We start from the raw sequence: 18,554 nt of genomic DNA on the forward strand, positions 1-18,554 counted from the left end.
GGGTCCTGGCTGGGGATTCGAACCCGCCACCTTAGGTGTACGTGGCTGGCGCCTTAGCCGGTCGAGCTATAGGCGCCGAGCCTAAAGGATGTTTTATAGGAGAGAATAGATGAAGAGATATGCAGAGCAAGGTCTGGAAGGGTCCTGAGCCCAGGACCTTCTGTTCCCAAGGAGCTGGGGGCCAGAGTTCTCATTTACCTTCCTGTGAGCCTCCACCAGTCCAGCTGTCCAGAAGCTCTCTGTCCACCATCCTCTTGGGACTTACATAGGGACTTCATTGGATGAATAAAACAGGGACCACTGTGTAGAAATATGGATCTGAGATTACTAGATGGAACAGGAAAACCCAGCAAGCCTGTCTGGTCAGATTCTTTGGCTGTTTGAACAGCATTCCTTCCACCTGGGTGTGGGGCAGGACCCCTATCTGAAATAGGGGTCTCACGATCTATAATCAGACAAGATAGGTCAAAGAATCTCTTTATGGCCTGCTGCAAGGCAGAAGGTGAAGAGGAAATTGGGGTCTATTTTTAGTTTCTATGGTCTGCCTTGGGGAGAAAAAAGAACAGGTGAAGAAAGGGCAGAAGTTCAGAGAGAGAGATCCTATCCTCTGAGGCCCACTTCTTAGACCCCACATGCCAATGTCAGAAGGAAAGACTATCCTCTGCTGCTCCAAAGCTGCTCCAAAGCTGCTTCAGGAGCCGAAGACAAAAGGTCAAATACTCTAATAAAAGACATGCTTATTGTTTTAGCCACTTAGGAATTAACAAGAACTTTGGGAGTTGTGAGCCAGGAACCCTGGATGAAAACATACATACATATATTTTTGTGTGTGTGTGTGTGTATTATAATAGCACATTAAAACACATAGAAATGGCCATTATTTTGGCTATCTCTGATTTATAATGATTTTTTAGCCAATAATGAATTAGCAGATATAAGTCTATTTATTTATTTATTTATTTTGAGGCAGAGTCTCACTATGTTGCCCTCGGTAGAGTGCCATGGAGTCACAGCTCACAGCAACTTCAAACTCTTAGGCTCAAGTGATTCTCTTGCCTCAGCCTTTCAAGTAGTTGGGACTACAGGTGTCCCCCACAACACCCAGCTATTTTTTTAGAGATTGGGTCTCGCTCTTGCTCAGGCTGGTCTGGAACCTATGAGTTTAGGCAATTCACAGAATTGGGAACTCGGCTTCTTCCCAGAGTGCTAGGATTACAGACATGAACCACCACGCCTGCCTGAAGCCTTTAAATGCCCTGATATGTCATTTTAAATTACCTGTAAAAAGTTAATATGCCCCAGTTTAGTTCAGCTTGACAAATATGTGCAACATCTGACAAGTTCACAAACTTGTCCTAGAAAAAGTGCTACATACCCCTTTGCTGAATATCACTATAATCACCTTCAAAATACTCCCCTTGGGAAGCTATACATTGATGCCAGCACCTAGTCCAAACTTCAAAGCAGTTTTGGAACTCTTTTTTCTGACATGGCCATCATAGCTGTCATTGTTATTACCCTTGATGTCCTGAATCTCATCAAAATGTCTCCTTTTGATATTTCCTTTCTCATTGGGTAAAGAAAAAAAGCTATTGGGGGTCAGATCAGGTGAGTAGCGAGGGCATTCCAAAATAGTTATTTGTTAACTGGCTAAAAAGTCCCTCAAGACATTGCCATCTGAGTTAATGCATTGTTGGGGTCCAAGCACCATGAGTTGCTGGCCAAGATTCTCAGTTAAGATTTTCCTAACTGTTTCTCTATTGATGTTTACTTGGCCTGCTATGCTTCTCTCAGTCAGTCAACAATTTGTTGGCCTGCTATGCTTCTCACAAGTCAACAAATTTTTGCAATGTTTTCGTCAGTTCTGCTCATTACTGGCCACCCCAACCTCTCTCCTTCAGTGATGCTTTCTTTCCCTTCAGAAGAATGTTTAATCCATTTGTACACTGCCATTTTCTTGCCATTTTATAGCATTATCCCCATAAACTCGAATTAACATGTCCCTGATTTCACTTCCACTCTTGCCAAGTTTAACAAGAAATTTAGTGCTTGTTCCTTACTCTAATTCAAGCTCAAACATTCTTATGACCACAGAAAAAAACACGTAATGACAATGACGAGACACTACCACCCATCAACACAAACACAGCTATGATACACTGAATATACCAAGGCAACGAAACCCTACTGAGCTGTCTGTACAGTGCTGCCAATGTAAGGGCATGGTGACAAGTTCGTGAACTTAATTATCCTCATCTTAAGCCACTTTGTATGTCAAGCCTTGTACTCTGAAGATACACAGACATTTCAAAAAAAAAAACAAAAAAACAGTAGCTTGCCTTTCTTTATCTCCATGAAGGTCAGGAGATATTTCCCAAGGCAGGACATGTGCTGGCAGGGAGAAGTTTTATTCCCTCACTGCAACATACATAAACAACTCACCTCTACTTTCTTTAACTGAAAAAAATTAAGAAATATTTGTTCTTGGGTTCATTGGAAGGTCCTTCAAGACCAGTCAAAATTCTTCTGAGGTCATGGGACTTGCATCCACATAGCTCCTCACTGAGCCTGTTTCTCTCTGTGGAACAATCAGAAGTTTACCACCTCTATACTCATATTTAGTTATCTTGTACTTGGGTTTATGTTTTAGGTTGGTTCTCTAAGGACTTCATAGACTTAAGGTAATTTTAGCCCCCCTCTTGATAATCCCTACCAGCCTCCTCCAAATAAAATCTTCAAATATACAATCTAAATGAAAACACTAGTATATTCTTTGCAAACACAGATTCAAGTGCCCTAGCCAGTCCCTCCTAGCAGACTGAAGCCCATGAGCCCAATGCACAGAGCATTTCCAAGGCCTCACTGGATAGGACCTTCCATGTACACAGTGAAGTTTAGTGTAGGAAATAAAGAGCCATGTTTCCAGCTTTGCTTGTCTCACGCATGCTATCAAAGCAAGATATGCAGTGGGATCTTTTTTTTTTTGTCACTCTGGGTAGAGTGCTGTAGAGTTGTCATAGCTTACAGCAACCTCAAACTCAGGCTCAAAAGATCCTCCTTGCCTTAGCTTCCTGAGTAGCTTGGACTATAGATGCCTGCAACTATGCCCAGGTAATGTTTTTTTTTATTTTTAGTAGAGAAGGGGGTCTCACTCTTGCTCAGGCTAGTCTTGAACTCTTGAGCTTAAGAAATCCACCTGCCTCAGCCTCCCAGAGTGTTAGGATTACAGGCGTGAGGCCCCACACCCGGCCTACAATGGACCCTTAAATGTGTATTCAATTGAGTGACCTGAGCCACTCACTTTCCTTAGTGGTCTCTACTCTGTGCAGAGCCACACCTCAATGCATAGAAGGTGCCAGCTTCTCTTGAAGGAAGGGACAAGTAACCACTTTGGTTTTTTGGTTTTCTGAGACAGAGTCTCAAGCTGTTGCCCTGGGTAGAGTGCTGTGGAGTCATAACTCACAGCAACCTCCAAGTCTTGGGCTCAAGGGATCCTTTTGCCTCAGTTTTTCATTTTCTTTTCTTTCTTTTTTTTTTCAAGACAGAGTCTCACTGTATCACCCTCAGTAGAGTGCAGTGGCATCACAGCTCACAGCAACCTCAAACTCTTGGGCTTAAGCGAGTCTCTTGCCTCAGTCTCCCAAGTAGCTGGGACTACGGGCGCCTGCCACAACATCCAGCTATTTTTTGTTGCAGCTGTCGTCATTTTAGCTGGCCCAGGGTGGGTTTGAACCTACCAGCCTTGATGTAGGTACCAAGCCAAGTAAACTACTTTGAACTGAGAGTCCCTAATTCAGTAAAAGAAGATTGGTTAAATTGCAGGGGAGAACAAAACGGATCTTAATCTAGGAGGGAAGCAATATAAACCTTTACATTGCATAGTCAGGAACTTTTTCCCCTTGGGATAAACACAACTATCTTATAGGATTCCAAATTAGCAACTGGCTATCACAAACTGAATCAACAGATCCAGATCGCCATTTCATCTAACACCCACTGAGCACTTCTTAGACTGTAAATCTTATCCTAGGGACGCACTTACGAACATGTGATGAGCACACAGCTGACTATGGCTGGGAGCCCTTCAACAACAGGCTCTGTACCACCTGTGATCCAAGCTATCACAACTTTGAGAGTTCCAATATAGCATTGGAACTGTCATTAAACATGCTGACAGCTAAAACACCCTATGATCGAATCCAAGAGCCTACTAAAAGAGATACCAGAAGACTCTGTAGTCTTAGAAATAAGTTACACACAGCCTCATATGTGGTAAAATGTTACAGTTTGTCAAACATTCAAATCAGCAAGAATTTTTTATGCCCTACTTTGTGCTTGGAGCACTATGTGTTTTTGAGGCCTACTATCACAGCTAATAGACTTACTATTACTCCCTACCTTCATGAACTTCAAATAGTTATAAGAAGAACATGCACAGACATATACATTACCCAGTAAGATAACATGAAATTGCTGGGGATATTGATGGTATAAATGTACATCTTTAGTTTTACAAATCCAACTTTCAAGGGGTTTTATCCTCATTCATAAAAGGTAAATCTAATCAATATCAGCTGTCATAACTTAGCAGGACATCTGCAGATACAGAAATTGATGCCCAGAAGTGAGGTGCTACCACAAGAAAAGGTTTAAATCATGGTATGGCAAGAGTGGCCTGGTGGCAGGCCTTACTGGCAATAAAATTACAGGCGAGGTAAGTGATGATTCATGTTCTGCAATGGCAGAATATTTGGTGAAACTATTACTGGCAGTAACGTGAGAGGCAAATCTTGTAGTTAATAAACTTGTAGTTTTAGAGAAAGAGATTAGAAAACAACTCATTAATTGTGTGTGCTGGATAATATTGCCTGTGTTTAACAAGGTAACTCATAAAAGACAGGAGCTCAGGAAAGGGTTGGCAGGCTTACAAACCAAAATCAGAGAGAATGAAGAGAGTCCAGAAATTCAGAGCTCTGCCAGGTAGAAAGAAAGAGAGAGAGAACGGAAGGAAGAAAGAAAACCAACTCTTCCTATCCCTCAAGAGTAAAAGATATGATTGTAAAAGGCTTTGAGGTAGAAATGCACAGTAAAGCCTTTCAAGCAAATAAATTTCCTAGGGGCAAAAGTCAGAATGAAACATCTGGCAAATCCTTTTAATTGGGACAAAACTCAGAATAAAAAGTGTAAGCATATAGTTCTAGTAATCTACCATTAAATCCAGAGTGAAAGAGTGAATGAAAAAGCAAAGAAAGAAGTGTTCTGAGAATTATGCCTCAATTAGAATTGCTTTAGATATGAAGGTCGCTCAGACTTTGAGAGAGCTCTCAAAATTAATCAGAAACAAATCCTCAGTCCCCCAACCTGCAAGGAAAAGAAACTAAGGCTCTAAGAAAGATATATTCACCAACACCAATTCAGATGTGGCCAAAGAGAGTACAGGAGAAATTAAAGAAATTTTTAACCTCCCAGGGAGTGGAGCCAGGGACCACCATGGTGAGCTCCTCTCGAAAAGCAAAACCAGGGTCCAGTCAAAGAGCATTTCACGTTCCCTGGCTATGGGTTCCCCCACAAAGTGGGCCAAGGAGGATTTCAAAGGATTTGCTCCAATCAAAACTTCTGTGCCCCCCTATTCTTTCTTATTCCAAATGGAAGTGTTTATGGCTATTTGCCCTTTACTTTCTACCCCCTCAGACGTTATATAATGTACCTTTAGAAATGCTGGACTTTAAGCTAGATAATCCGACTGGATGGGACTTTGGCGTGTTCCTCCTTGGGGAGGGAGCAAAGCTATTATGCATGTAAGGATTGCCAACCAGGTATTGGTGAACAGAGAGGTGAATAAGGGTAGACATTGCCAGTGATCACCAAAACACCACTCTTCTCCACCTCCAGGAACACGGAGGCTTGCGCTTTTTTTGCCTGCCTGCTATGTGACTTGCTTTGGCTAATATGAAGTGAGTCACTTCCAGGCAAAAAAGTCTAAAACCCACATATTATTCTCCATGACCTCTCTTCTCTTGCCTCAGTGACCATGGAAATATGTGGGGAAATGACAGCATGGTGCTGTCTCCATCAGTGGCACCGCTGAGTACGAAGAGCTGAGCCTCCCTGGTGACCCACGCTGGAGCACACAAGCATGACCAAGAAATAAGCCTCTGCTCTTATAAACCACAGGATCTGCTGGTGTTACTATTGCACATTCTAGTCTAAACTGATGGAGACGTTGAGGAATTTTGCAGGCTTTTCTGTTAATTTTTACTTTTTATCAAAGCTCTGAACTCTTCATTAAAACAACTAAACAATGTTATTGTATGCTAGGTTGAAAAACTATTCTAAAGAATTAAACTCAAAAAAATGTATCTTTATTATATATACATACATAACTATATAAATATAACTATATAACTCAAAAAATGAGACTACATAACCCATAATCTTATTCACTAAAGAGCAGTTACTAATATATACTTTATTTAAACTCCAGCCTATCACCAAATGCTTTTAATAATTTCTCTGAACACTTATTTATGTAAGAGACAGGCCCTTCCAAATACAGGAACTTATTAGGAATATCTTAAGAATGTTGCTAATAGCATTCCTTAGGAACATCAGGTCAGAATGACCTCAAGTATCATGGCTTCTATTCTAGACCTTCAAACCTCTTGAAGCTCTTCTCTTCCTCAAGCACAAAAATTCTTCCTCTGCTTAGGTTATTCAAACTAATTAAATATGTGGTGTATTTGCCTTTCCGGTCCCTAGATCATAGGAGGGCCCATTCTCCTTCCTAACCCTACCTCTCTCTTCTCTGGTAAAAAATAAATAAATAAAACAAAATGAGGTACAGGCAGTCCCTGAGTTATAAGCGTCCAACTGACATGTGACTCTCACAGAGGTTATTACAGTAACAGGCAAATGTGCCTGTTCCGACTTACACATACAAATTCAACTCAAGAACCAACCCACAGAACCTATCTCGTTTGTAATCCAGAGGCTGCCTGTCCTATGACAGCATCTGAAAACCTATGTACCCCGCATAATCCATTTTTTCTTTTAATGCAAAAGATGATTTTCAGTCTTAGCATTCGTTGAGCCTATTAATTCAGTTTTTCCTGTGTTTTGAGTCTAATATTCTAAAATCCATTGTGCACTTCCTAGAATCTTCATAGAATCACCATCCATAGCAACTAACCCTTCTTTTAAAGTATAATGATTATTTGTCAGATGAAAATATTGTGCCAGGGTTTTCATATGCTAATATTTGTGAGCACAGAATTACCAGTACTTGGGACTTAGGCAAACAAAGGATAAAAAACTCAGAAGACCTCCTTGCCCTTCTGTCTCTGTAGTTCTCTCTCTTTCTCTCACTCCAGGAGAAAAAGAGTACAATTCCTGACCTTTTGATGAAAAGTTGGGGAGGAGAGGAGTTTCCCCAGAGCTCTGCATGAGAATCCTGGGTAGAAAAGAATTACGGTCACTGGAGAACTTTCTCCAGATCACATGAGAAACCCTTCGATTCTGAATCTCTTCTGTGGACCTGTAGAGATTTTTGCATCCAAGTTTTACCTTGTTGTTAACCAAAACTCCACTGATTAAACACTCACTCTGCGCCAGTCACTGTGCTGGGTAAGAAGAAGAAAATAAAGTGTTATCAAGAAAAGGAAGGAAGGAGGGAGGGAAGGAGGGAAGGAAGGAAGGGAAAAAAGAAAAAGAAAGAGAGAGAAAAGAAAGAAAGAAAGAAAAGTAAAGAAAAAGAAAGAAAAGCACTGTAACTGTTTTCTTCATCTGGAGAGCTGTGAATTTTAGGTCAGACCAGATAGAACCTCTGTTTCGGACAGAACTTAACTGTGGATCTCTTCAGAAATGTAAAGATAGAGCCCATTCCAGGGTAGAGAAAAGGAGAGATGTTGTTACATGCACAAATAATAGGAATTTAAATTAACCCTGGAGAGAAGAGAAATGGGGAAGAAGAGATGATAGCCAGAAACTCCTAGCAGCTAAGACGACCAGAGAATTTTTAAGAGTTGTGAGCCTTTTATTCAAGTTGTTTCCATGTGTACATTGTGCTTTAATTCCCTTCCATAATTTCCATGTCCAAGGAAAAAGTCTGTATGTAGAAAACAGGCTTATGTTGTCCACACAGAGCAAAGTGATGTATGTGGAGAGAGGACCGCAGCCTAGGGAAGGAAGGCAGCAGGTATGGGTGGAGGAAAGCGGCAATGCCCTCCAACACCCTGCCACCTAGGAAGACCCTGCAGCTCAGCGCTGAGTCCCGGGACTGCAGCATGGAGCTTGGTAGCACCTGGAACCTTGTTGACAATTCACCCCTACTGCACCAGGCTCTGCATTTTCACAAGATACCCAAGGGATTCCTATCACGTGAAAGCCTGGGACACACTGGGGTAAGGACATCAGGGAAAGTGCTGGACTGCCCAGGAAATTGCAGCAGGGTTCACTGGATGCTTTGCATTTTCTGAAACTGAGGAATTGGGAGGCTATTGACATAAGAAAACAGAAATCTGAAATCTCAGCACTTCACTCCCGCATAGCTAAGGACCATTGCTTTTCTATCCTTTGGAAGGCTCCTTAGCAAGTGTCGGGATGAAGAGAGGAAAAGGGGTAACAGGAGAGCCTGTTCTAGGGCACAGTTCGGCTGCATTCTCCCAGAGCAAGCCCTGGCCTAGCAACCAGGAGTTGCTCGCAGCTCCCTGGGGTTCCGTGCAGTCTTTCACTTACTCAGCAGCCAGCCAATTTCCTGCTGGGGTGGATGGAATTAGTCAACATACTGCCAGCCCGCAGGGCCTGGGGAAAGCCCAGCTGAGTGTCTGTCGAACACTGTCGAATTTTCCTCGTGTCCTCACACCAAAATTTCTCCTCAGCTTGTTGAACCTGGAGATGGGTAACTTTTGCTCCTGTACGCCCCCAGGCTTCGTGCTGACGACAGTTTGGGGGTCGTGGGTTGGGATGGCAAGTTCACGCCCAGAGAGATGGCTCTTCACTCCGTTCTTGCCTCAGGATTAAATAACCTATCCTTCAGTATGGCCCAAATCTGATGCATGACCCTAATTTACTAAAGCAAGTCTCTTTCCCAAACACATAAGGCAAACTCAGCTTTGCTTCACAAAACGTTTTGAATTTCTGAGTCCGCGTGTTCTCCAGACTGGTTCCTGCTTTCTTGCAATGACCATTTCAGTTGTGTCTGCTCATTTGGGTTCTGCCTAAATTCCAAGCCTCTTCCACAACAGCCATTTCCTCCTGCCCAAAACCCACTTGCGTCTTTTCTTCTTCCAAATTCTTGACTTAACTCTCATTACATTTCTTGTAACAATTAACAACTGGAGACAAGTTTTTGGCTATGCACTCAATGGCTATTTATATGTGCTTTGGCTTTGTTTTTTGTTTTTGTTTTTGTTTTTTTTGGAGTCTCACTCTGTCACCCAGGCTAGAGTGCAGTGGCATCATCATAACTTACTGCAACCTTAAATTTCTGGGCTCTAGCTATCCTCCTACCTCAGATTCCAGTGTTCAGGGAACTACAAGCATAATCCATCACAGGTAGCTAATTTTTCTATTTTTTGTAGAGATGGGAGTCTCACTATGTTGCTCAAGCTGGTCTCAAACTCCTGACCTCAAATGTTCTTCTCACCTTGACTTTTAAAAGTGCTAGGATTCTGGGCGATGCCCAGAATGAGTAGGGCCCTGGCCCCATATACCAAGGGTGGTGGGTTCAAACCCCGCCCTGGCCAAACTGCAACAAAAAAATAGCCGGGCATTGTGGTGGGTGCCTGTAGTCCCAGCTACTTGGGAGGCTTGAGGCAAGCCCAAGAGCTGGAGGTTGCTGTGAGCTGTGACGCTATAGCACTCTACAGAGGACGACAAAATGAGACTCTGTCTCTAAAAAAATAGAATAAAAAGTGCTAGAATTCTAAGTGTGAGCCACCATCAGGCCTGGCTTTTAAAGTTTTCAAGTGTTTGATCCTAATCTGCTCTCTGGATATTAAACTCTTTGAAAGAGATAACTGAGATGTTAGTCAATATTTATTCACTTGATTTAATTTGACATTGATATTAGTTTATTTCTTTTTCCACCTAGTTTCTTGCTACCTTCAATCTAATACTTCAGATGAGTTGTCAGCATGATTATTAAAGTAGGGATACCTTGAAGGAAAGAAAACTTACAGATACAGAAAGTTATTTTCAAATATCTGAAGATTTTCCTAAAGAGAGATTGGACTATAACCAGAAGGTCATGTTGGGTCCGAGAAAGCCTCCCAAATTAACCCCAACCGACAAACTCGAGACTCGCTCCGATGTAAAGGGCATAAGATGAGATTTATTACAGACCCGGGAAGCCCGGGGGCCCCGGGCCTGGACTCTCCTGGCATGCAAGCCGAGGACGAGCCCCGAACTCGGGGTGAAGGCAGTTTTTATGGGGTACAGAAAGCAAGAGGGGTAGGGTCAGATACGAGTACACTTTTCATTGGTAGTTGGTGATTTCACTAGTAAAGGTGAATTTGGATTGGTACAGGTAAGGGGTGGAGGGTCCCTTAACCGGGGGCTAGAGTTGGTGCAACCTGGTTACCTGTATTTCAAGGTAATAGAAACTTACCTGTTGCCCAGGGTGGTACTATTTGGTTGAGTAACTACGAAAGGAATGAGAAAAGTTGCAGGGTGGGCCCTGCGGGTGTGGTTTAAGCAACTAGGAATGGAATGGGGAGGGTTATAGGGTGGGCTCTGCAGGCCAGGGCCCAGGAACAGTAACTTATGTGGAAACAACAAAATGGAGCTGATCTGGTCCTCACAGTCACACCAAGTCTTGCTGAACCTCTATCCAGTAGTGATGTTCCAGAGGAGAATCATGCACTTAGGGGGCTGTTTGGACTGGACCACCTCAAAGGTCCCTTCCAATTTTAGAATTCTCCTTTTAAAAAGAAGACTTTTTAAAAATTAAATATATAATCTCAATTTGTTGTTGTTGTTGTTTGAGACAGAGTCTCATTATGTCACCCTTGGTAGAGTGCAGTGCCATCATAGCTCACAGCAACCTCAAATTCTTAGAGTTAAGCAATTCTCTTGTCTCAGGCTCCCAAGTAGGTGGGACTACAGGAGCCCACCACAACACTGGCTATTTTTTGGTTGTGGTTGCCATTGTTTAGCAGGCCCGGGCCGGGTTTGAACCCACCAGCCTCAGTGTATGTGGCCAGCACCGTAACTGCTGTGCTATGGTAACCTCAATTTTGGAAGACGGGGAGTGAATATATGTGTATGTGCCTGCTCACGTGTGTATGGGAGGGTAATATATCCTCTGCCCTTTTCTTCAGTTTGTTTCCTCTTTCCATGGAAAATAATCAGGACTCCAAATGCTAAAAATGCTCTGCCATAACTGTATGTTTCCCATGAAAATCCAGATAAAGAAGAAAATTAAACGGAGCACAGGAGACCCAGTGAGAGCATTGAAACCACCACCCTTCCGAGAAATGTGTCACTTTCACTCCCGCATGGATCTGACTCAGAATGACAATTCTTGGGTCCTCCTAATGTTGGTAGAAATGCTGTAGACTGATAAGACAAAACGGGTTTCCTACGAGAGACAGTTCTTTAACTTTGCAGAGGTAAGGGCTTGAAGGATGTCTGAAGAAGGGTAAAGGAGAAGAAAATAAAAGAGAAAGGAGGGTGGGGTGCCTGGAAAGGAGAGGAAGAACCTGTGTGCCCTCCCCCTTTCTGCCCTCTGGAGCAGAGAGAAGGTGCTCCTGACTTATCAGAGCTCATTCCACTGCTCCTCTCTTGTTTTTGTTCCTGGGGAAAATCAAAGGAGGGTGGATAGGAAAGAATGTAAAGGAAAAAGACACTGAGAAGGGTGGTGGCCAGCACCAGCTTCAGCTAGAGAAAGCTTTCTGTAGACTGCACATGTTTACCTCAACGACCCAGGTTTTTTGAGTTGTTTTAAGCAAACAACTCAAGAGAATGCCTCCTCTGACACCTTACAGGGCACCCTTAGACCTGGCCTCCAGTTAGACTGGCCAATAAAGTAGGCAATACATCGCCTCACCACCACCTTCCTCATGGATTTCAAGGGCTGCACAGGTGTGTAGAAATAATCTGGTCCCACCCTCTAGGCTGATGGTGGAGGTTGACTGGCTTCCCTACAGAGAGCCACTGGGGAAGCCTGGCCTGTACCTGGGCCTCTGGACTCGGTCTAGTCTTAATGTTCAAATAAAGGGACCTCTCTCTTTGACTCTTCCAGGATCATTTTTCTCTGGTCTAACACTGTCAGCTCTTTAACAAAGTGCTGACAAGGAAGGAAAATGATTATATTAATAGCCTTACATTGCAGATAAAGCCATACAGCTCACAAAGCATTTTCATGTGCATTATTTTATTTGACTCAAGCAATCCTCTTGCCTCAGCCTCCCAAGTAGCTGGGACTATAGGAACCTGCTACAATGCCCAGCTATTTTTAGAGATGGGGTCTGGCTCTTGCTCAGGCTGGTCTCTGATTTCATTTCTGAACATGAACACTGGTACCCACAGACCTCTAGTCACACTAGAATTCTGCCACCCCTGCAACAGGTTCACTTGTATATGTGGCTATCACCACCTCCAGCTCCCCAAAGCACTCCCACTCTCTTTGAAGTCCTTTGAGGCCAGCAGCACAGTATGCTAGCTAAAGTATGCCAGTTAAGAATCAGAATAGTCGTAAACCCCACCACCTGCTAGCTATGAGACCCTGGGCAAATTATCCAGTATCTCTAGACCTATTTTCTCTTCTATAAAACAGAGAATAAAATCTGTCACAGGATTGTAGGAAAATGTAATGAGATAACCTTTATACATCATCCTATATTAACTCTAATTTTGTTAGCTTTTTATTATCCACTAGGGTGAAATGAGGCATTGTTCCAGGAAAATGAGGCCCAATGGAGAGAACAGAACATCCAAACACCTATCAGAACACCCAAACACCGTGTTTAAGAGGAAGACAGCTTTTATTCAGCCGGCAGAGCAAATGGCATAGAATTCAAAATGGCCATGCTCCCCAACTGGCTTGATCTTTTTCCTTTTTATCGCCAGTCAAGTTCCATCCCACGGGTACCTTTCTCATTCATCAGTTTGAATTGAGCAGAAGTGGGCACCAGCTCTTACAGAACCACGAGCTTTGACAGAAGCTGAACCAAGAGATAGTTTTCAGCTCCCAGGAAGTTAAACCTACAAATTTCTACAAGCTGAGTCACCACAGGGAAGACCTCACAGGTGTACCCTTGGGGTCTCCTTGAGAAGACCCCGGTTCTTTTAGACCTTACTTTCTCCTGGTATCCTCCCTCCCTCAGCATGTGAATGCTTGCATTTCTTCTGCAGATTTCCAGAAACCTGACTCTAAATTCAAGCTTTCAAAAACATTCTTAGCCTCTAAATTCCTAGACTACTGTTTATTAATCTCAATCTCAAATGTCTAATCTGAAAGTTGCTGATAAAAGTGTCATTCCAAACTGGTTTAAGGTTTATCAAACATAAACTACAGTAGTTGTAGTAGGATGGCAAGATAATTTTTATTCTCTTCTTCCTGAACAATCCACGGTATGTTTTATTAGTCATAACACTTCTAAAAATAGAATTATATAGACAGTTGAGTTCCATCTTTATACTTAGTGTATGGAGAGTTTATTAGACTTTATGATGGCTCTCATTCAGGACTACATCCACTTAAGTTACTAGAATAGCAGCACACATATGCAAGACGGCATGAGCTGGCCTTTCTGTTGCAAGGTTAAATCGGGGTACTTAAAGGTAGGAAAGCTTAGCTTGCTACAAAAAGCACCTGCTGGGAGAACTCTTGCCAGAATGGCAAATCTCAGCAGAAGCTAATATCCTCCTACAGGGTGGGAAAATACTCAGGACTTAATAGTAAAAATATTCAGGGAATGAATTTAGAATCTCAATTCTCTCCCTTGAGGAAAAACTGAAGAAAACAGAACTAGGATTACATACTGGTTAGTAACAGACCAGCCAGAATTTGAGACACCTCACTAAGGCATCAAATCTGAAAAAGAAAGTAAACTAGGTTTATATTTTAGCAAATTGAAATGGAATTACAATTTTGTTCTAAAATCTTTCTAGAAGTTAAATCCCTTCAGGTAATGGGAGATATCCTGGGACACTACCTATAAAATGGAAGCATAGAAATCACTTCCCTTAAGAGGCACGTTTAGTGAGGTGTTAGAGACCCATCCTGACCTGTATCTCCAAGCAGCCCAACCCAGGTTTCAGGAAGTGGTGCCTGGGCTGAGGCGTCTTCTGGTAGAATGGACACTGGGTGTAAGGAAAGTCAGCTGCATTACCACAGGGACTTCAGAGATCACCTAGTTCGCCCAACTCCGTTTCCAGATAAAGAAACCATGCACTTTCCTCTCAGGAAGTGACTGGCCCAGGTTGGCATGTTAACTCAGCTACAGTATCAGAAAAGTAACCCATTGCTTCCCGGTATAGGGCACAGTTCCCTCTGGCAATGGGTTCTGCAGCTTTGACATCTGAAAAGCTGGTAACCTGCTTTGCACACTGGCTGTGGTGGGATTTCCTGTGCAACCCACTTCCCTACCTGTAGAGCAGGGTACCAGGCTTTGGGGGAGGGAGAGGAGATCTACTGTTAGGGCCGAGTATCGAGGCAGCCAGCACACAGCTGACCTTCCTCCACTGACCAAACCCTCAGGGTAGACCTCACCTCACACAACGTCAACAATTGTGAGGTTAGCTGGTGTGGTCTGAAATTACCTCAGAGAAATAAATAACTAGCCAATCCTTTGGCTTATGGGAGACTTTCTCCTCTGATCTACGTTTTCCTAACCCTCTATCTTGGCCTGCTGCAGGTAACACTGTCCTTGGGAGAAAGCTACAGAACCCATTGCCACAAGCTCATGGTAAGGACCCCCGGGAGTAAGGGAAGGATCTAGGAGTAGAAAAGCAGGGGAGGAAAGAAAGTCGAGGAATGCAACAATTTAAAATCCTTTTAAATGGTTCTAATGAAAGGGCTATGTTTCTAAGCACTTTATCGAAATGAATTATTTTTGTTTTAATGGGTCCTGGAACCTATGGTAAATATTACCACTACCATGAAGCAGTTCTATGCCAGGCAGAATTTGCCACCTGCTGTCCCAGTTGCATCTCACAAGGCAGTAATTATTCCCACATTATAGCTGAAATAAGGAACAGCTCGAAACTTACCTGAAGTTACTTGGTAAACTGGCAGAGGATGCAATCCCAGGAACACCTACCAAATTGTCTTTTTTTGAAAACTTCCTTTTCATGTTCTACTTTGTTTATCTGGGAGAGTTACAAGGAATAGGTGCCAAAAATTTTCAACACATAAAAACCTTACTTCTCTTAGCCCCACAAATTATTTGAACTGCAGAATTTCAGGTGTCAAAACTAAATATAAATAGACATCACTTTTGGAATGAGGCAAGTGGATAATTTAGTTTTTTTTTAATGTTGAATCTGGGCCACCACTGCAATTGCTGCCGTGCGGCAACAGCGACACCCTCAGGCGCAACTGGCCTGTAGATGTGTGAGTTCCTGCCCAACAGAGCAGCGGCCTTGGGCCAGTGGACTGCCCGGCAGTGAGCAAGAGACTACCCTTTGAAAGTTTACTGACTCTTCTGTTCCTGTAAGTTGAGAAACTACACACTCATCTCTTAAAGCTCAACATCAAGATTCACTGAGTTTCTAAAACTCACCTTATTTTATTCTAATTCACATCTTCTGTGGCTGCTGCAGTCTTCCACCTTCTCTTCTGGTTAACTTGAAGACAGCAGAAATGGTGGGCCAGGTAAACCTGACATCATACCTATCACCGAAATGGTCCCTACACCTGCTCTCCCTCTCCATCCCTGTGTCCTCAGGGGTGAAGGACACAGTAACATAAGGGTCCTATTGACAAAATGTTCAGACTTTCTTTCTGGAACTGGTCATTTAAGAAGACCCATAAAACTCTCTAGCTTTACTTCATAGCCGTCCCATCAGTAGCTCCCACTCTTATGGTACCCCCTCAATTCCTACAGCTCTTAGCATGTGTGCTCTCACTTGATACATAATTATACTTTAGTTTTATGTTTCTAACCACTGCCACATCTAGCACAAATTCTGACTTTTGCCAACACTCAATGTCAAATTTCTTCTTCCTGTCCCATTGAACTCCACTTTGAAACTGTGCTCTTTAGATCACTTCCAACAGGACTTGGATCCCACATCTGTGCAAAAAAATCATAAGTTGAAATTGAACTCCCCAACAATTTTGCCCTCTCTTGAAAAAAAAAAAATCCCTTTGTCATAAGAAACCAAAAACAACAACAACAACAAAAAAAAACCTGCTTCATGGCTTTTACCTCAGCAGAAAAGGAGAAGTAAGCGCCTCAACAATTTTCCATCTGAGAACTGGCATGACATCTCCTCAGAACCACATCTGGCACCAACAAACTGCTTCCAATCCAGGCCCACCAGAATGTCACACACTTTTTTGTTTTTTCTTTTTATTTAAGAAAATTCAAAACGTCTTCCAAAGCTACTTAAACTATACAATAGGAGAAAAATCCTACCTTCCACAAGCTTATAAGTGAACCCCAAAGAGTGGATACCCAGGTAACTTCAAAAATATTCTGTAATAGGATCCCTTTACAGGCAAGAACTCATGAGATTCTGAGATGCCTGACATAGCAGGTGTTATTTCTCAGTGAAGGGGCTTAAATTTCAGGCTCAGAAAAACCAGGCAGAGGGTTAATTCTTCCCCTGGACTCACTGGCCTCCGGTAGCCATTTAGACACTCCAGACTGTTAGGGTTTGGTTTGCACCAACCACTGTGCCTGAAATGCGGAGGAAGAAGGTAAATTCCGAAGACAGGACCTCCCAGAGTGAGCACGGGGGGCTGCTGCCACCCTGTGGTGGCCTGGTGTAAATGCAGGCACAGGAGGCGCACAGGAAACAAAGGTGTCTATAAAAGGCACACAGGATTAAGGCCAGGTGTGCAAAATACTCAACTTTATTCCATGTCCTGCATATTCAGGTCAAAACCACATATGACACACAGTCCTAACTTCACAGAAATCTTTCTTGACCCACACAACTCGCCTCAGCTTCTCTCCCCAAGGACAGAACAACCCAAAGCCTCATCTAGACCAAAGTGCCCTAAAGAAAGAAAACAGTCAATAAGCAGAGATGAACAGAAACCACCTGTGCCCAAAAAAGTACTCTGGAGTCACGTTATTTACGGACAGTAACAGCTGGGTGGTTTAGGGAAGGAAGGCAGGAGGGCGTCCAGGGCCACTGCAATAGTCTGGTCCTTCCCCCTCTCTTCCCTTTCCTTACCGCACAGCAGCTTTCCTCGCTCATTCCCGGAGCTTCCAGCGTACTGACTGGCTTCCTCACCAGTGTCCCTCAACTCAGTTCAATTTAACACTTTTACGTCCCTAAGTTACTCAGGGACTTAGGCCAAGAGTAGGGGGGAGGGGAAACATGGGAGAATCTCAGTTCAGACATGAGGCTCCTCAGATGAGGAAGATGATGCCTTCAGACACCATGACCTGGTTGTCATCCTGCATCTTGCTCAGAGCCGTCTGGATCTCCACTGAAGAGAAGGGCTCTTCATTGTCCTTGTTGATAGATTCCGTGAGGCGGTTCAAACCCACTGACTGCGCGTGCGCTTCCCGGAACACATCCAAGAGGGCCGCCTTGAATGCCTTCAGTCTGCCCAAGACAGAAAAAAGGGTGAAGGAGAGTAAACAAGCCCAAACGCTCTTAGCCAAGATCCATAACTGTAGAGGTGTCCCTCAATATTCTCCCACACAGACACTGCCTCTGATGGCTGCTCTCCGCCTGAGTAACCCCTTTCAAGCTAACTGCTGTATTACAGGCCTTCCTGCACAAGGAGAAATAACTTTAAAACGAGAGGCCTCTGAGTGTGGGGGAGGCTGGCTTTCCTACACGTTGTAGAAAGGCAAACTGGCTGCCCCTATGAGTAGCAATACTTATTTTCTTCAGTCAACATACTGTTAATGTGTTTTAGGTATAAAAAGGAAAAAGTAAACCTTATCTATGGAATTTCACTAGTGTCTGATAAACAAAATTTACAGATAAGTATGTTTTCTGAAACCCTAGTGGTAAAAATTTTTTATTTCAAAAATGTTCAAAATTTTGTGAGAAAAGTCATATCTTTCCTACCAAGAAGAATCCAAGGTTAAAAAGTAAGACATAAATTTTGTCCTTGCTGTTCTTCTTTCTGACCCCACAAGGACATAATTCAAATTCCCAGAGAGAGAATTATTAATGAAGCAAATGATAAAATGTAAATGACTGAGGATTCTGGGTCAACAACATACAGAAGCTCTTCATGTTTTTCTAATAACTTTTCATTAAGTTTGACATAATCAGATAAAAAATGTTTTTAAAATGTTTGGAATTCTCCTGGTAACACCTATTTGTTTAACACTCTCTCCAAGGGAACAAATCCTTGCCTAAGCCAACATCTGGAAATCCCAAAAGGGCAGGAGCAACTTCCCTACTCACCTGGATTC

The 18,554-nt window shown here is 43.0% G+C and overlaps 1 protein-coding gene across 1 annotated transcript in view; it reads right to left on the minus strand.

Moving 5' to 3' along the window:
- The window catches only part of IL17F (interleukin 17F), a 28,664-nt gene extending 11,291 nt beyond the window's left edge, over positions 1–17,373 (minus strand). The window contains exon 1 of the mRNA XM_012805042.1: positions 17,350–17,373. Coding sequence (XP_012660496.1) covers positions 17,350–17,373 — 24 coding nt within the window. The remainder of the gene's footprint in view (positions 1–17,349) is intronic.
- Between the last annotated feature and the right edge of the window lie 1,181 nt (positions 17,374–18,554).

This window comes from Otolemur garnettii, unplaced genomic scaffold (assembly GCF_000181295.1).
Source record: "Otolemur garnettii isolate 467f Iridium unplaced genomic scaffold, OtoGar3 scaffold00035, whole genome shotgun sequence".
Taxonomy (NCBI): domain Eukaryota; kingdom Metazoa; phylum Chordata; class Mammalia; order Primates; family Galagidae; genus Otolemur; species Otolemur garnettii.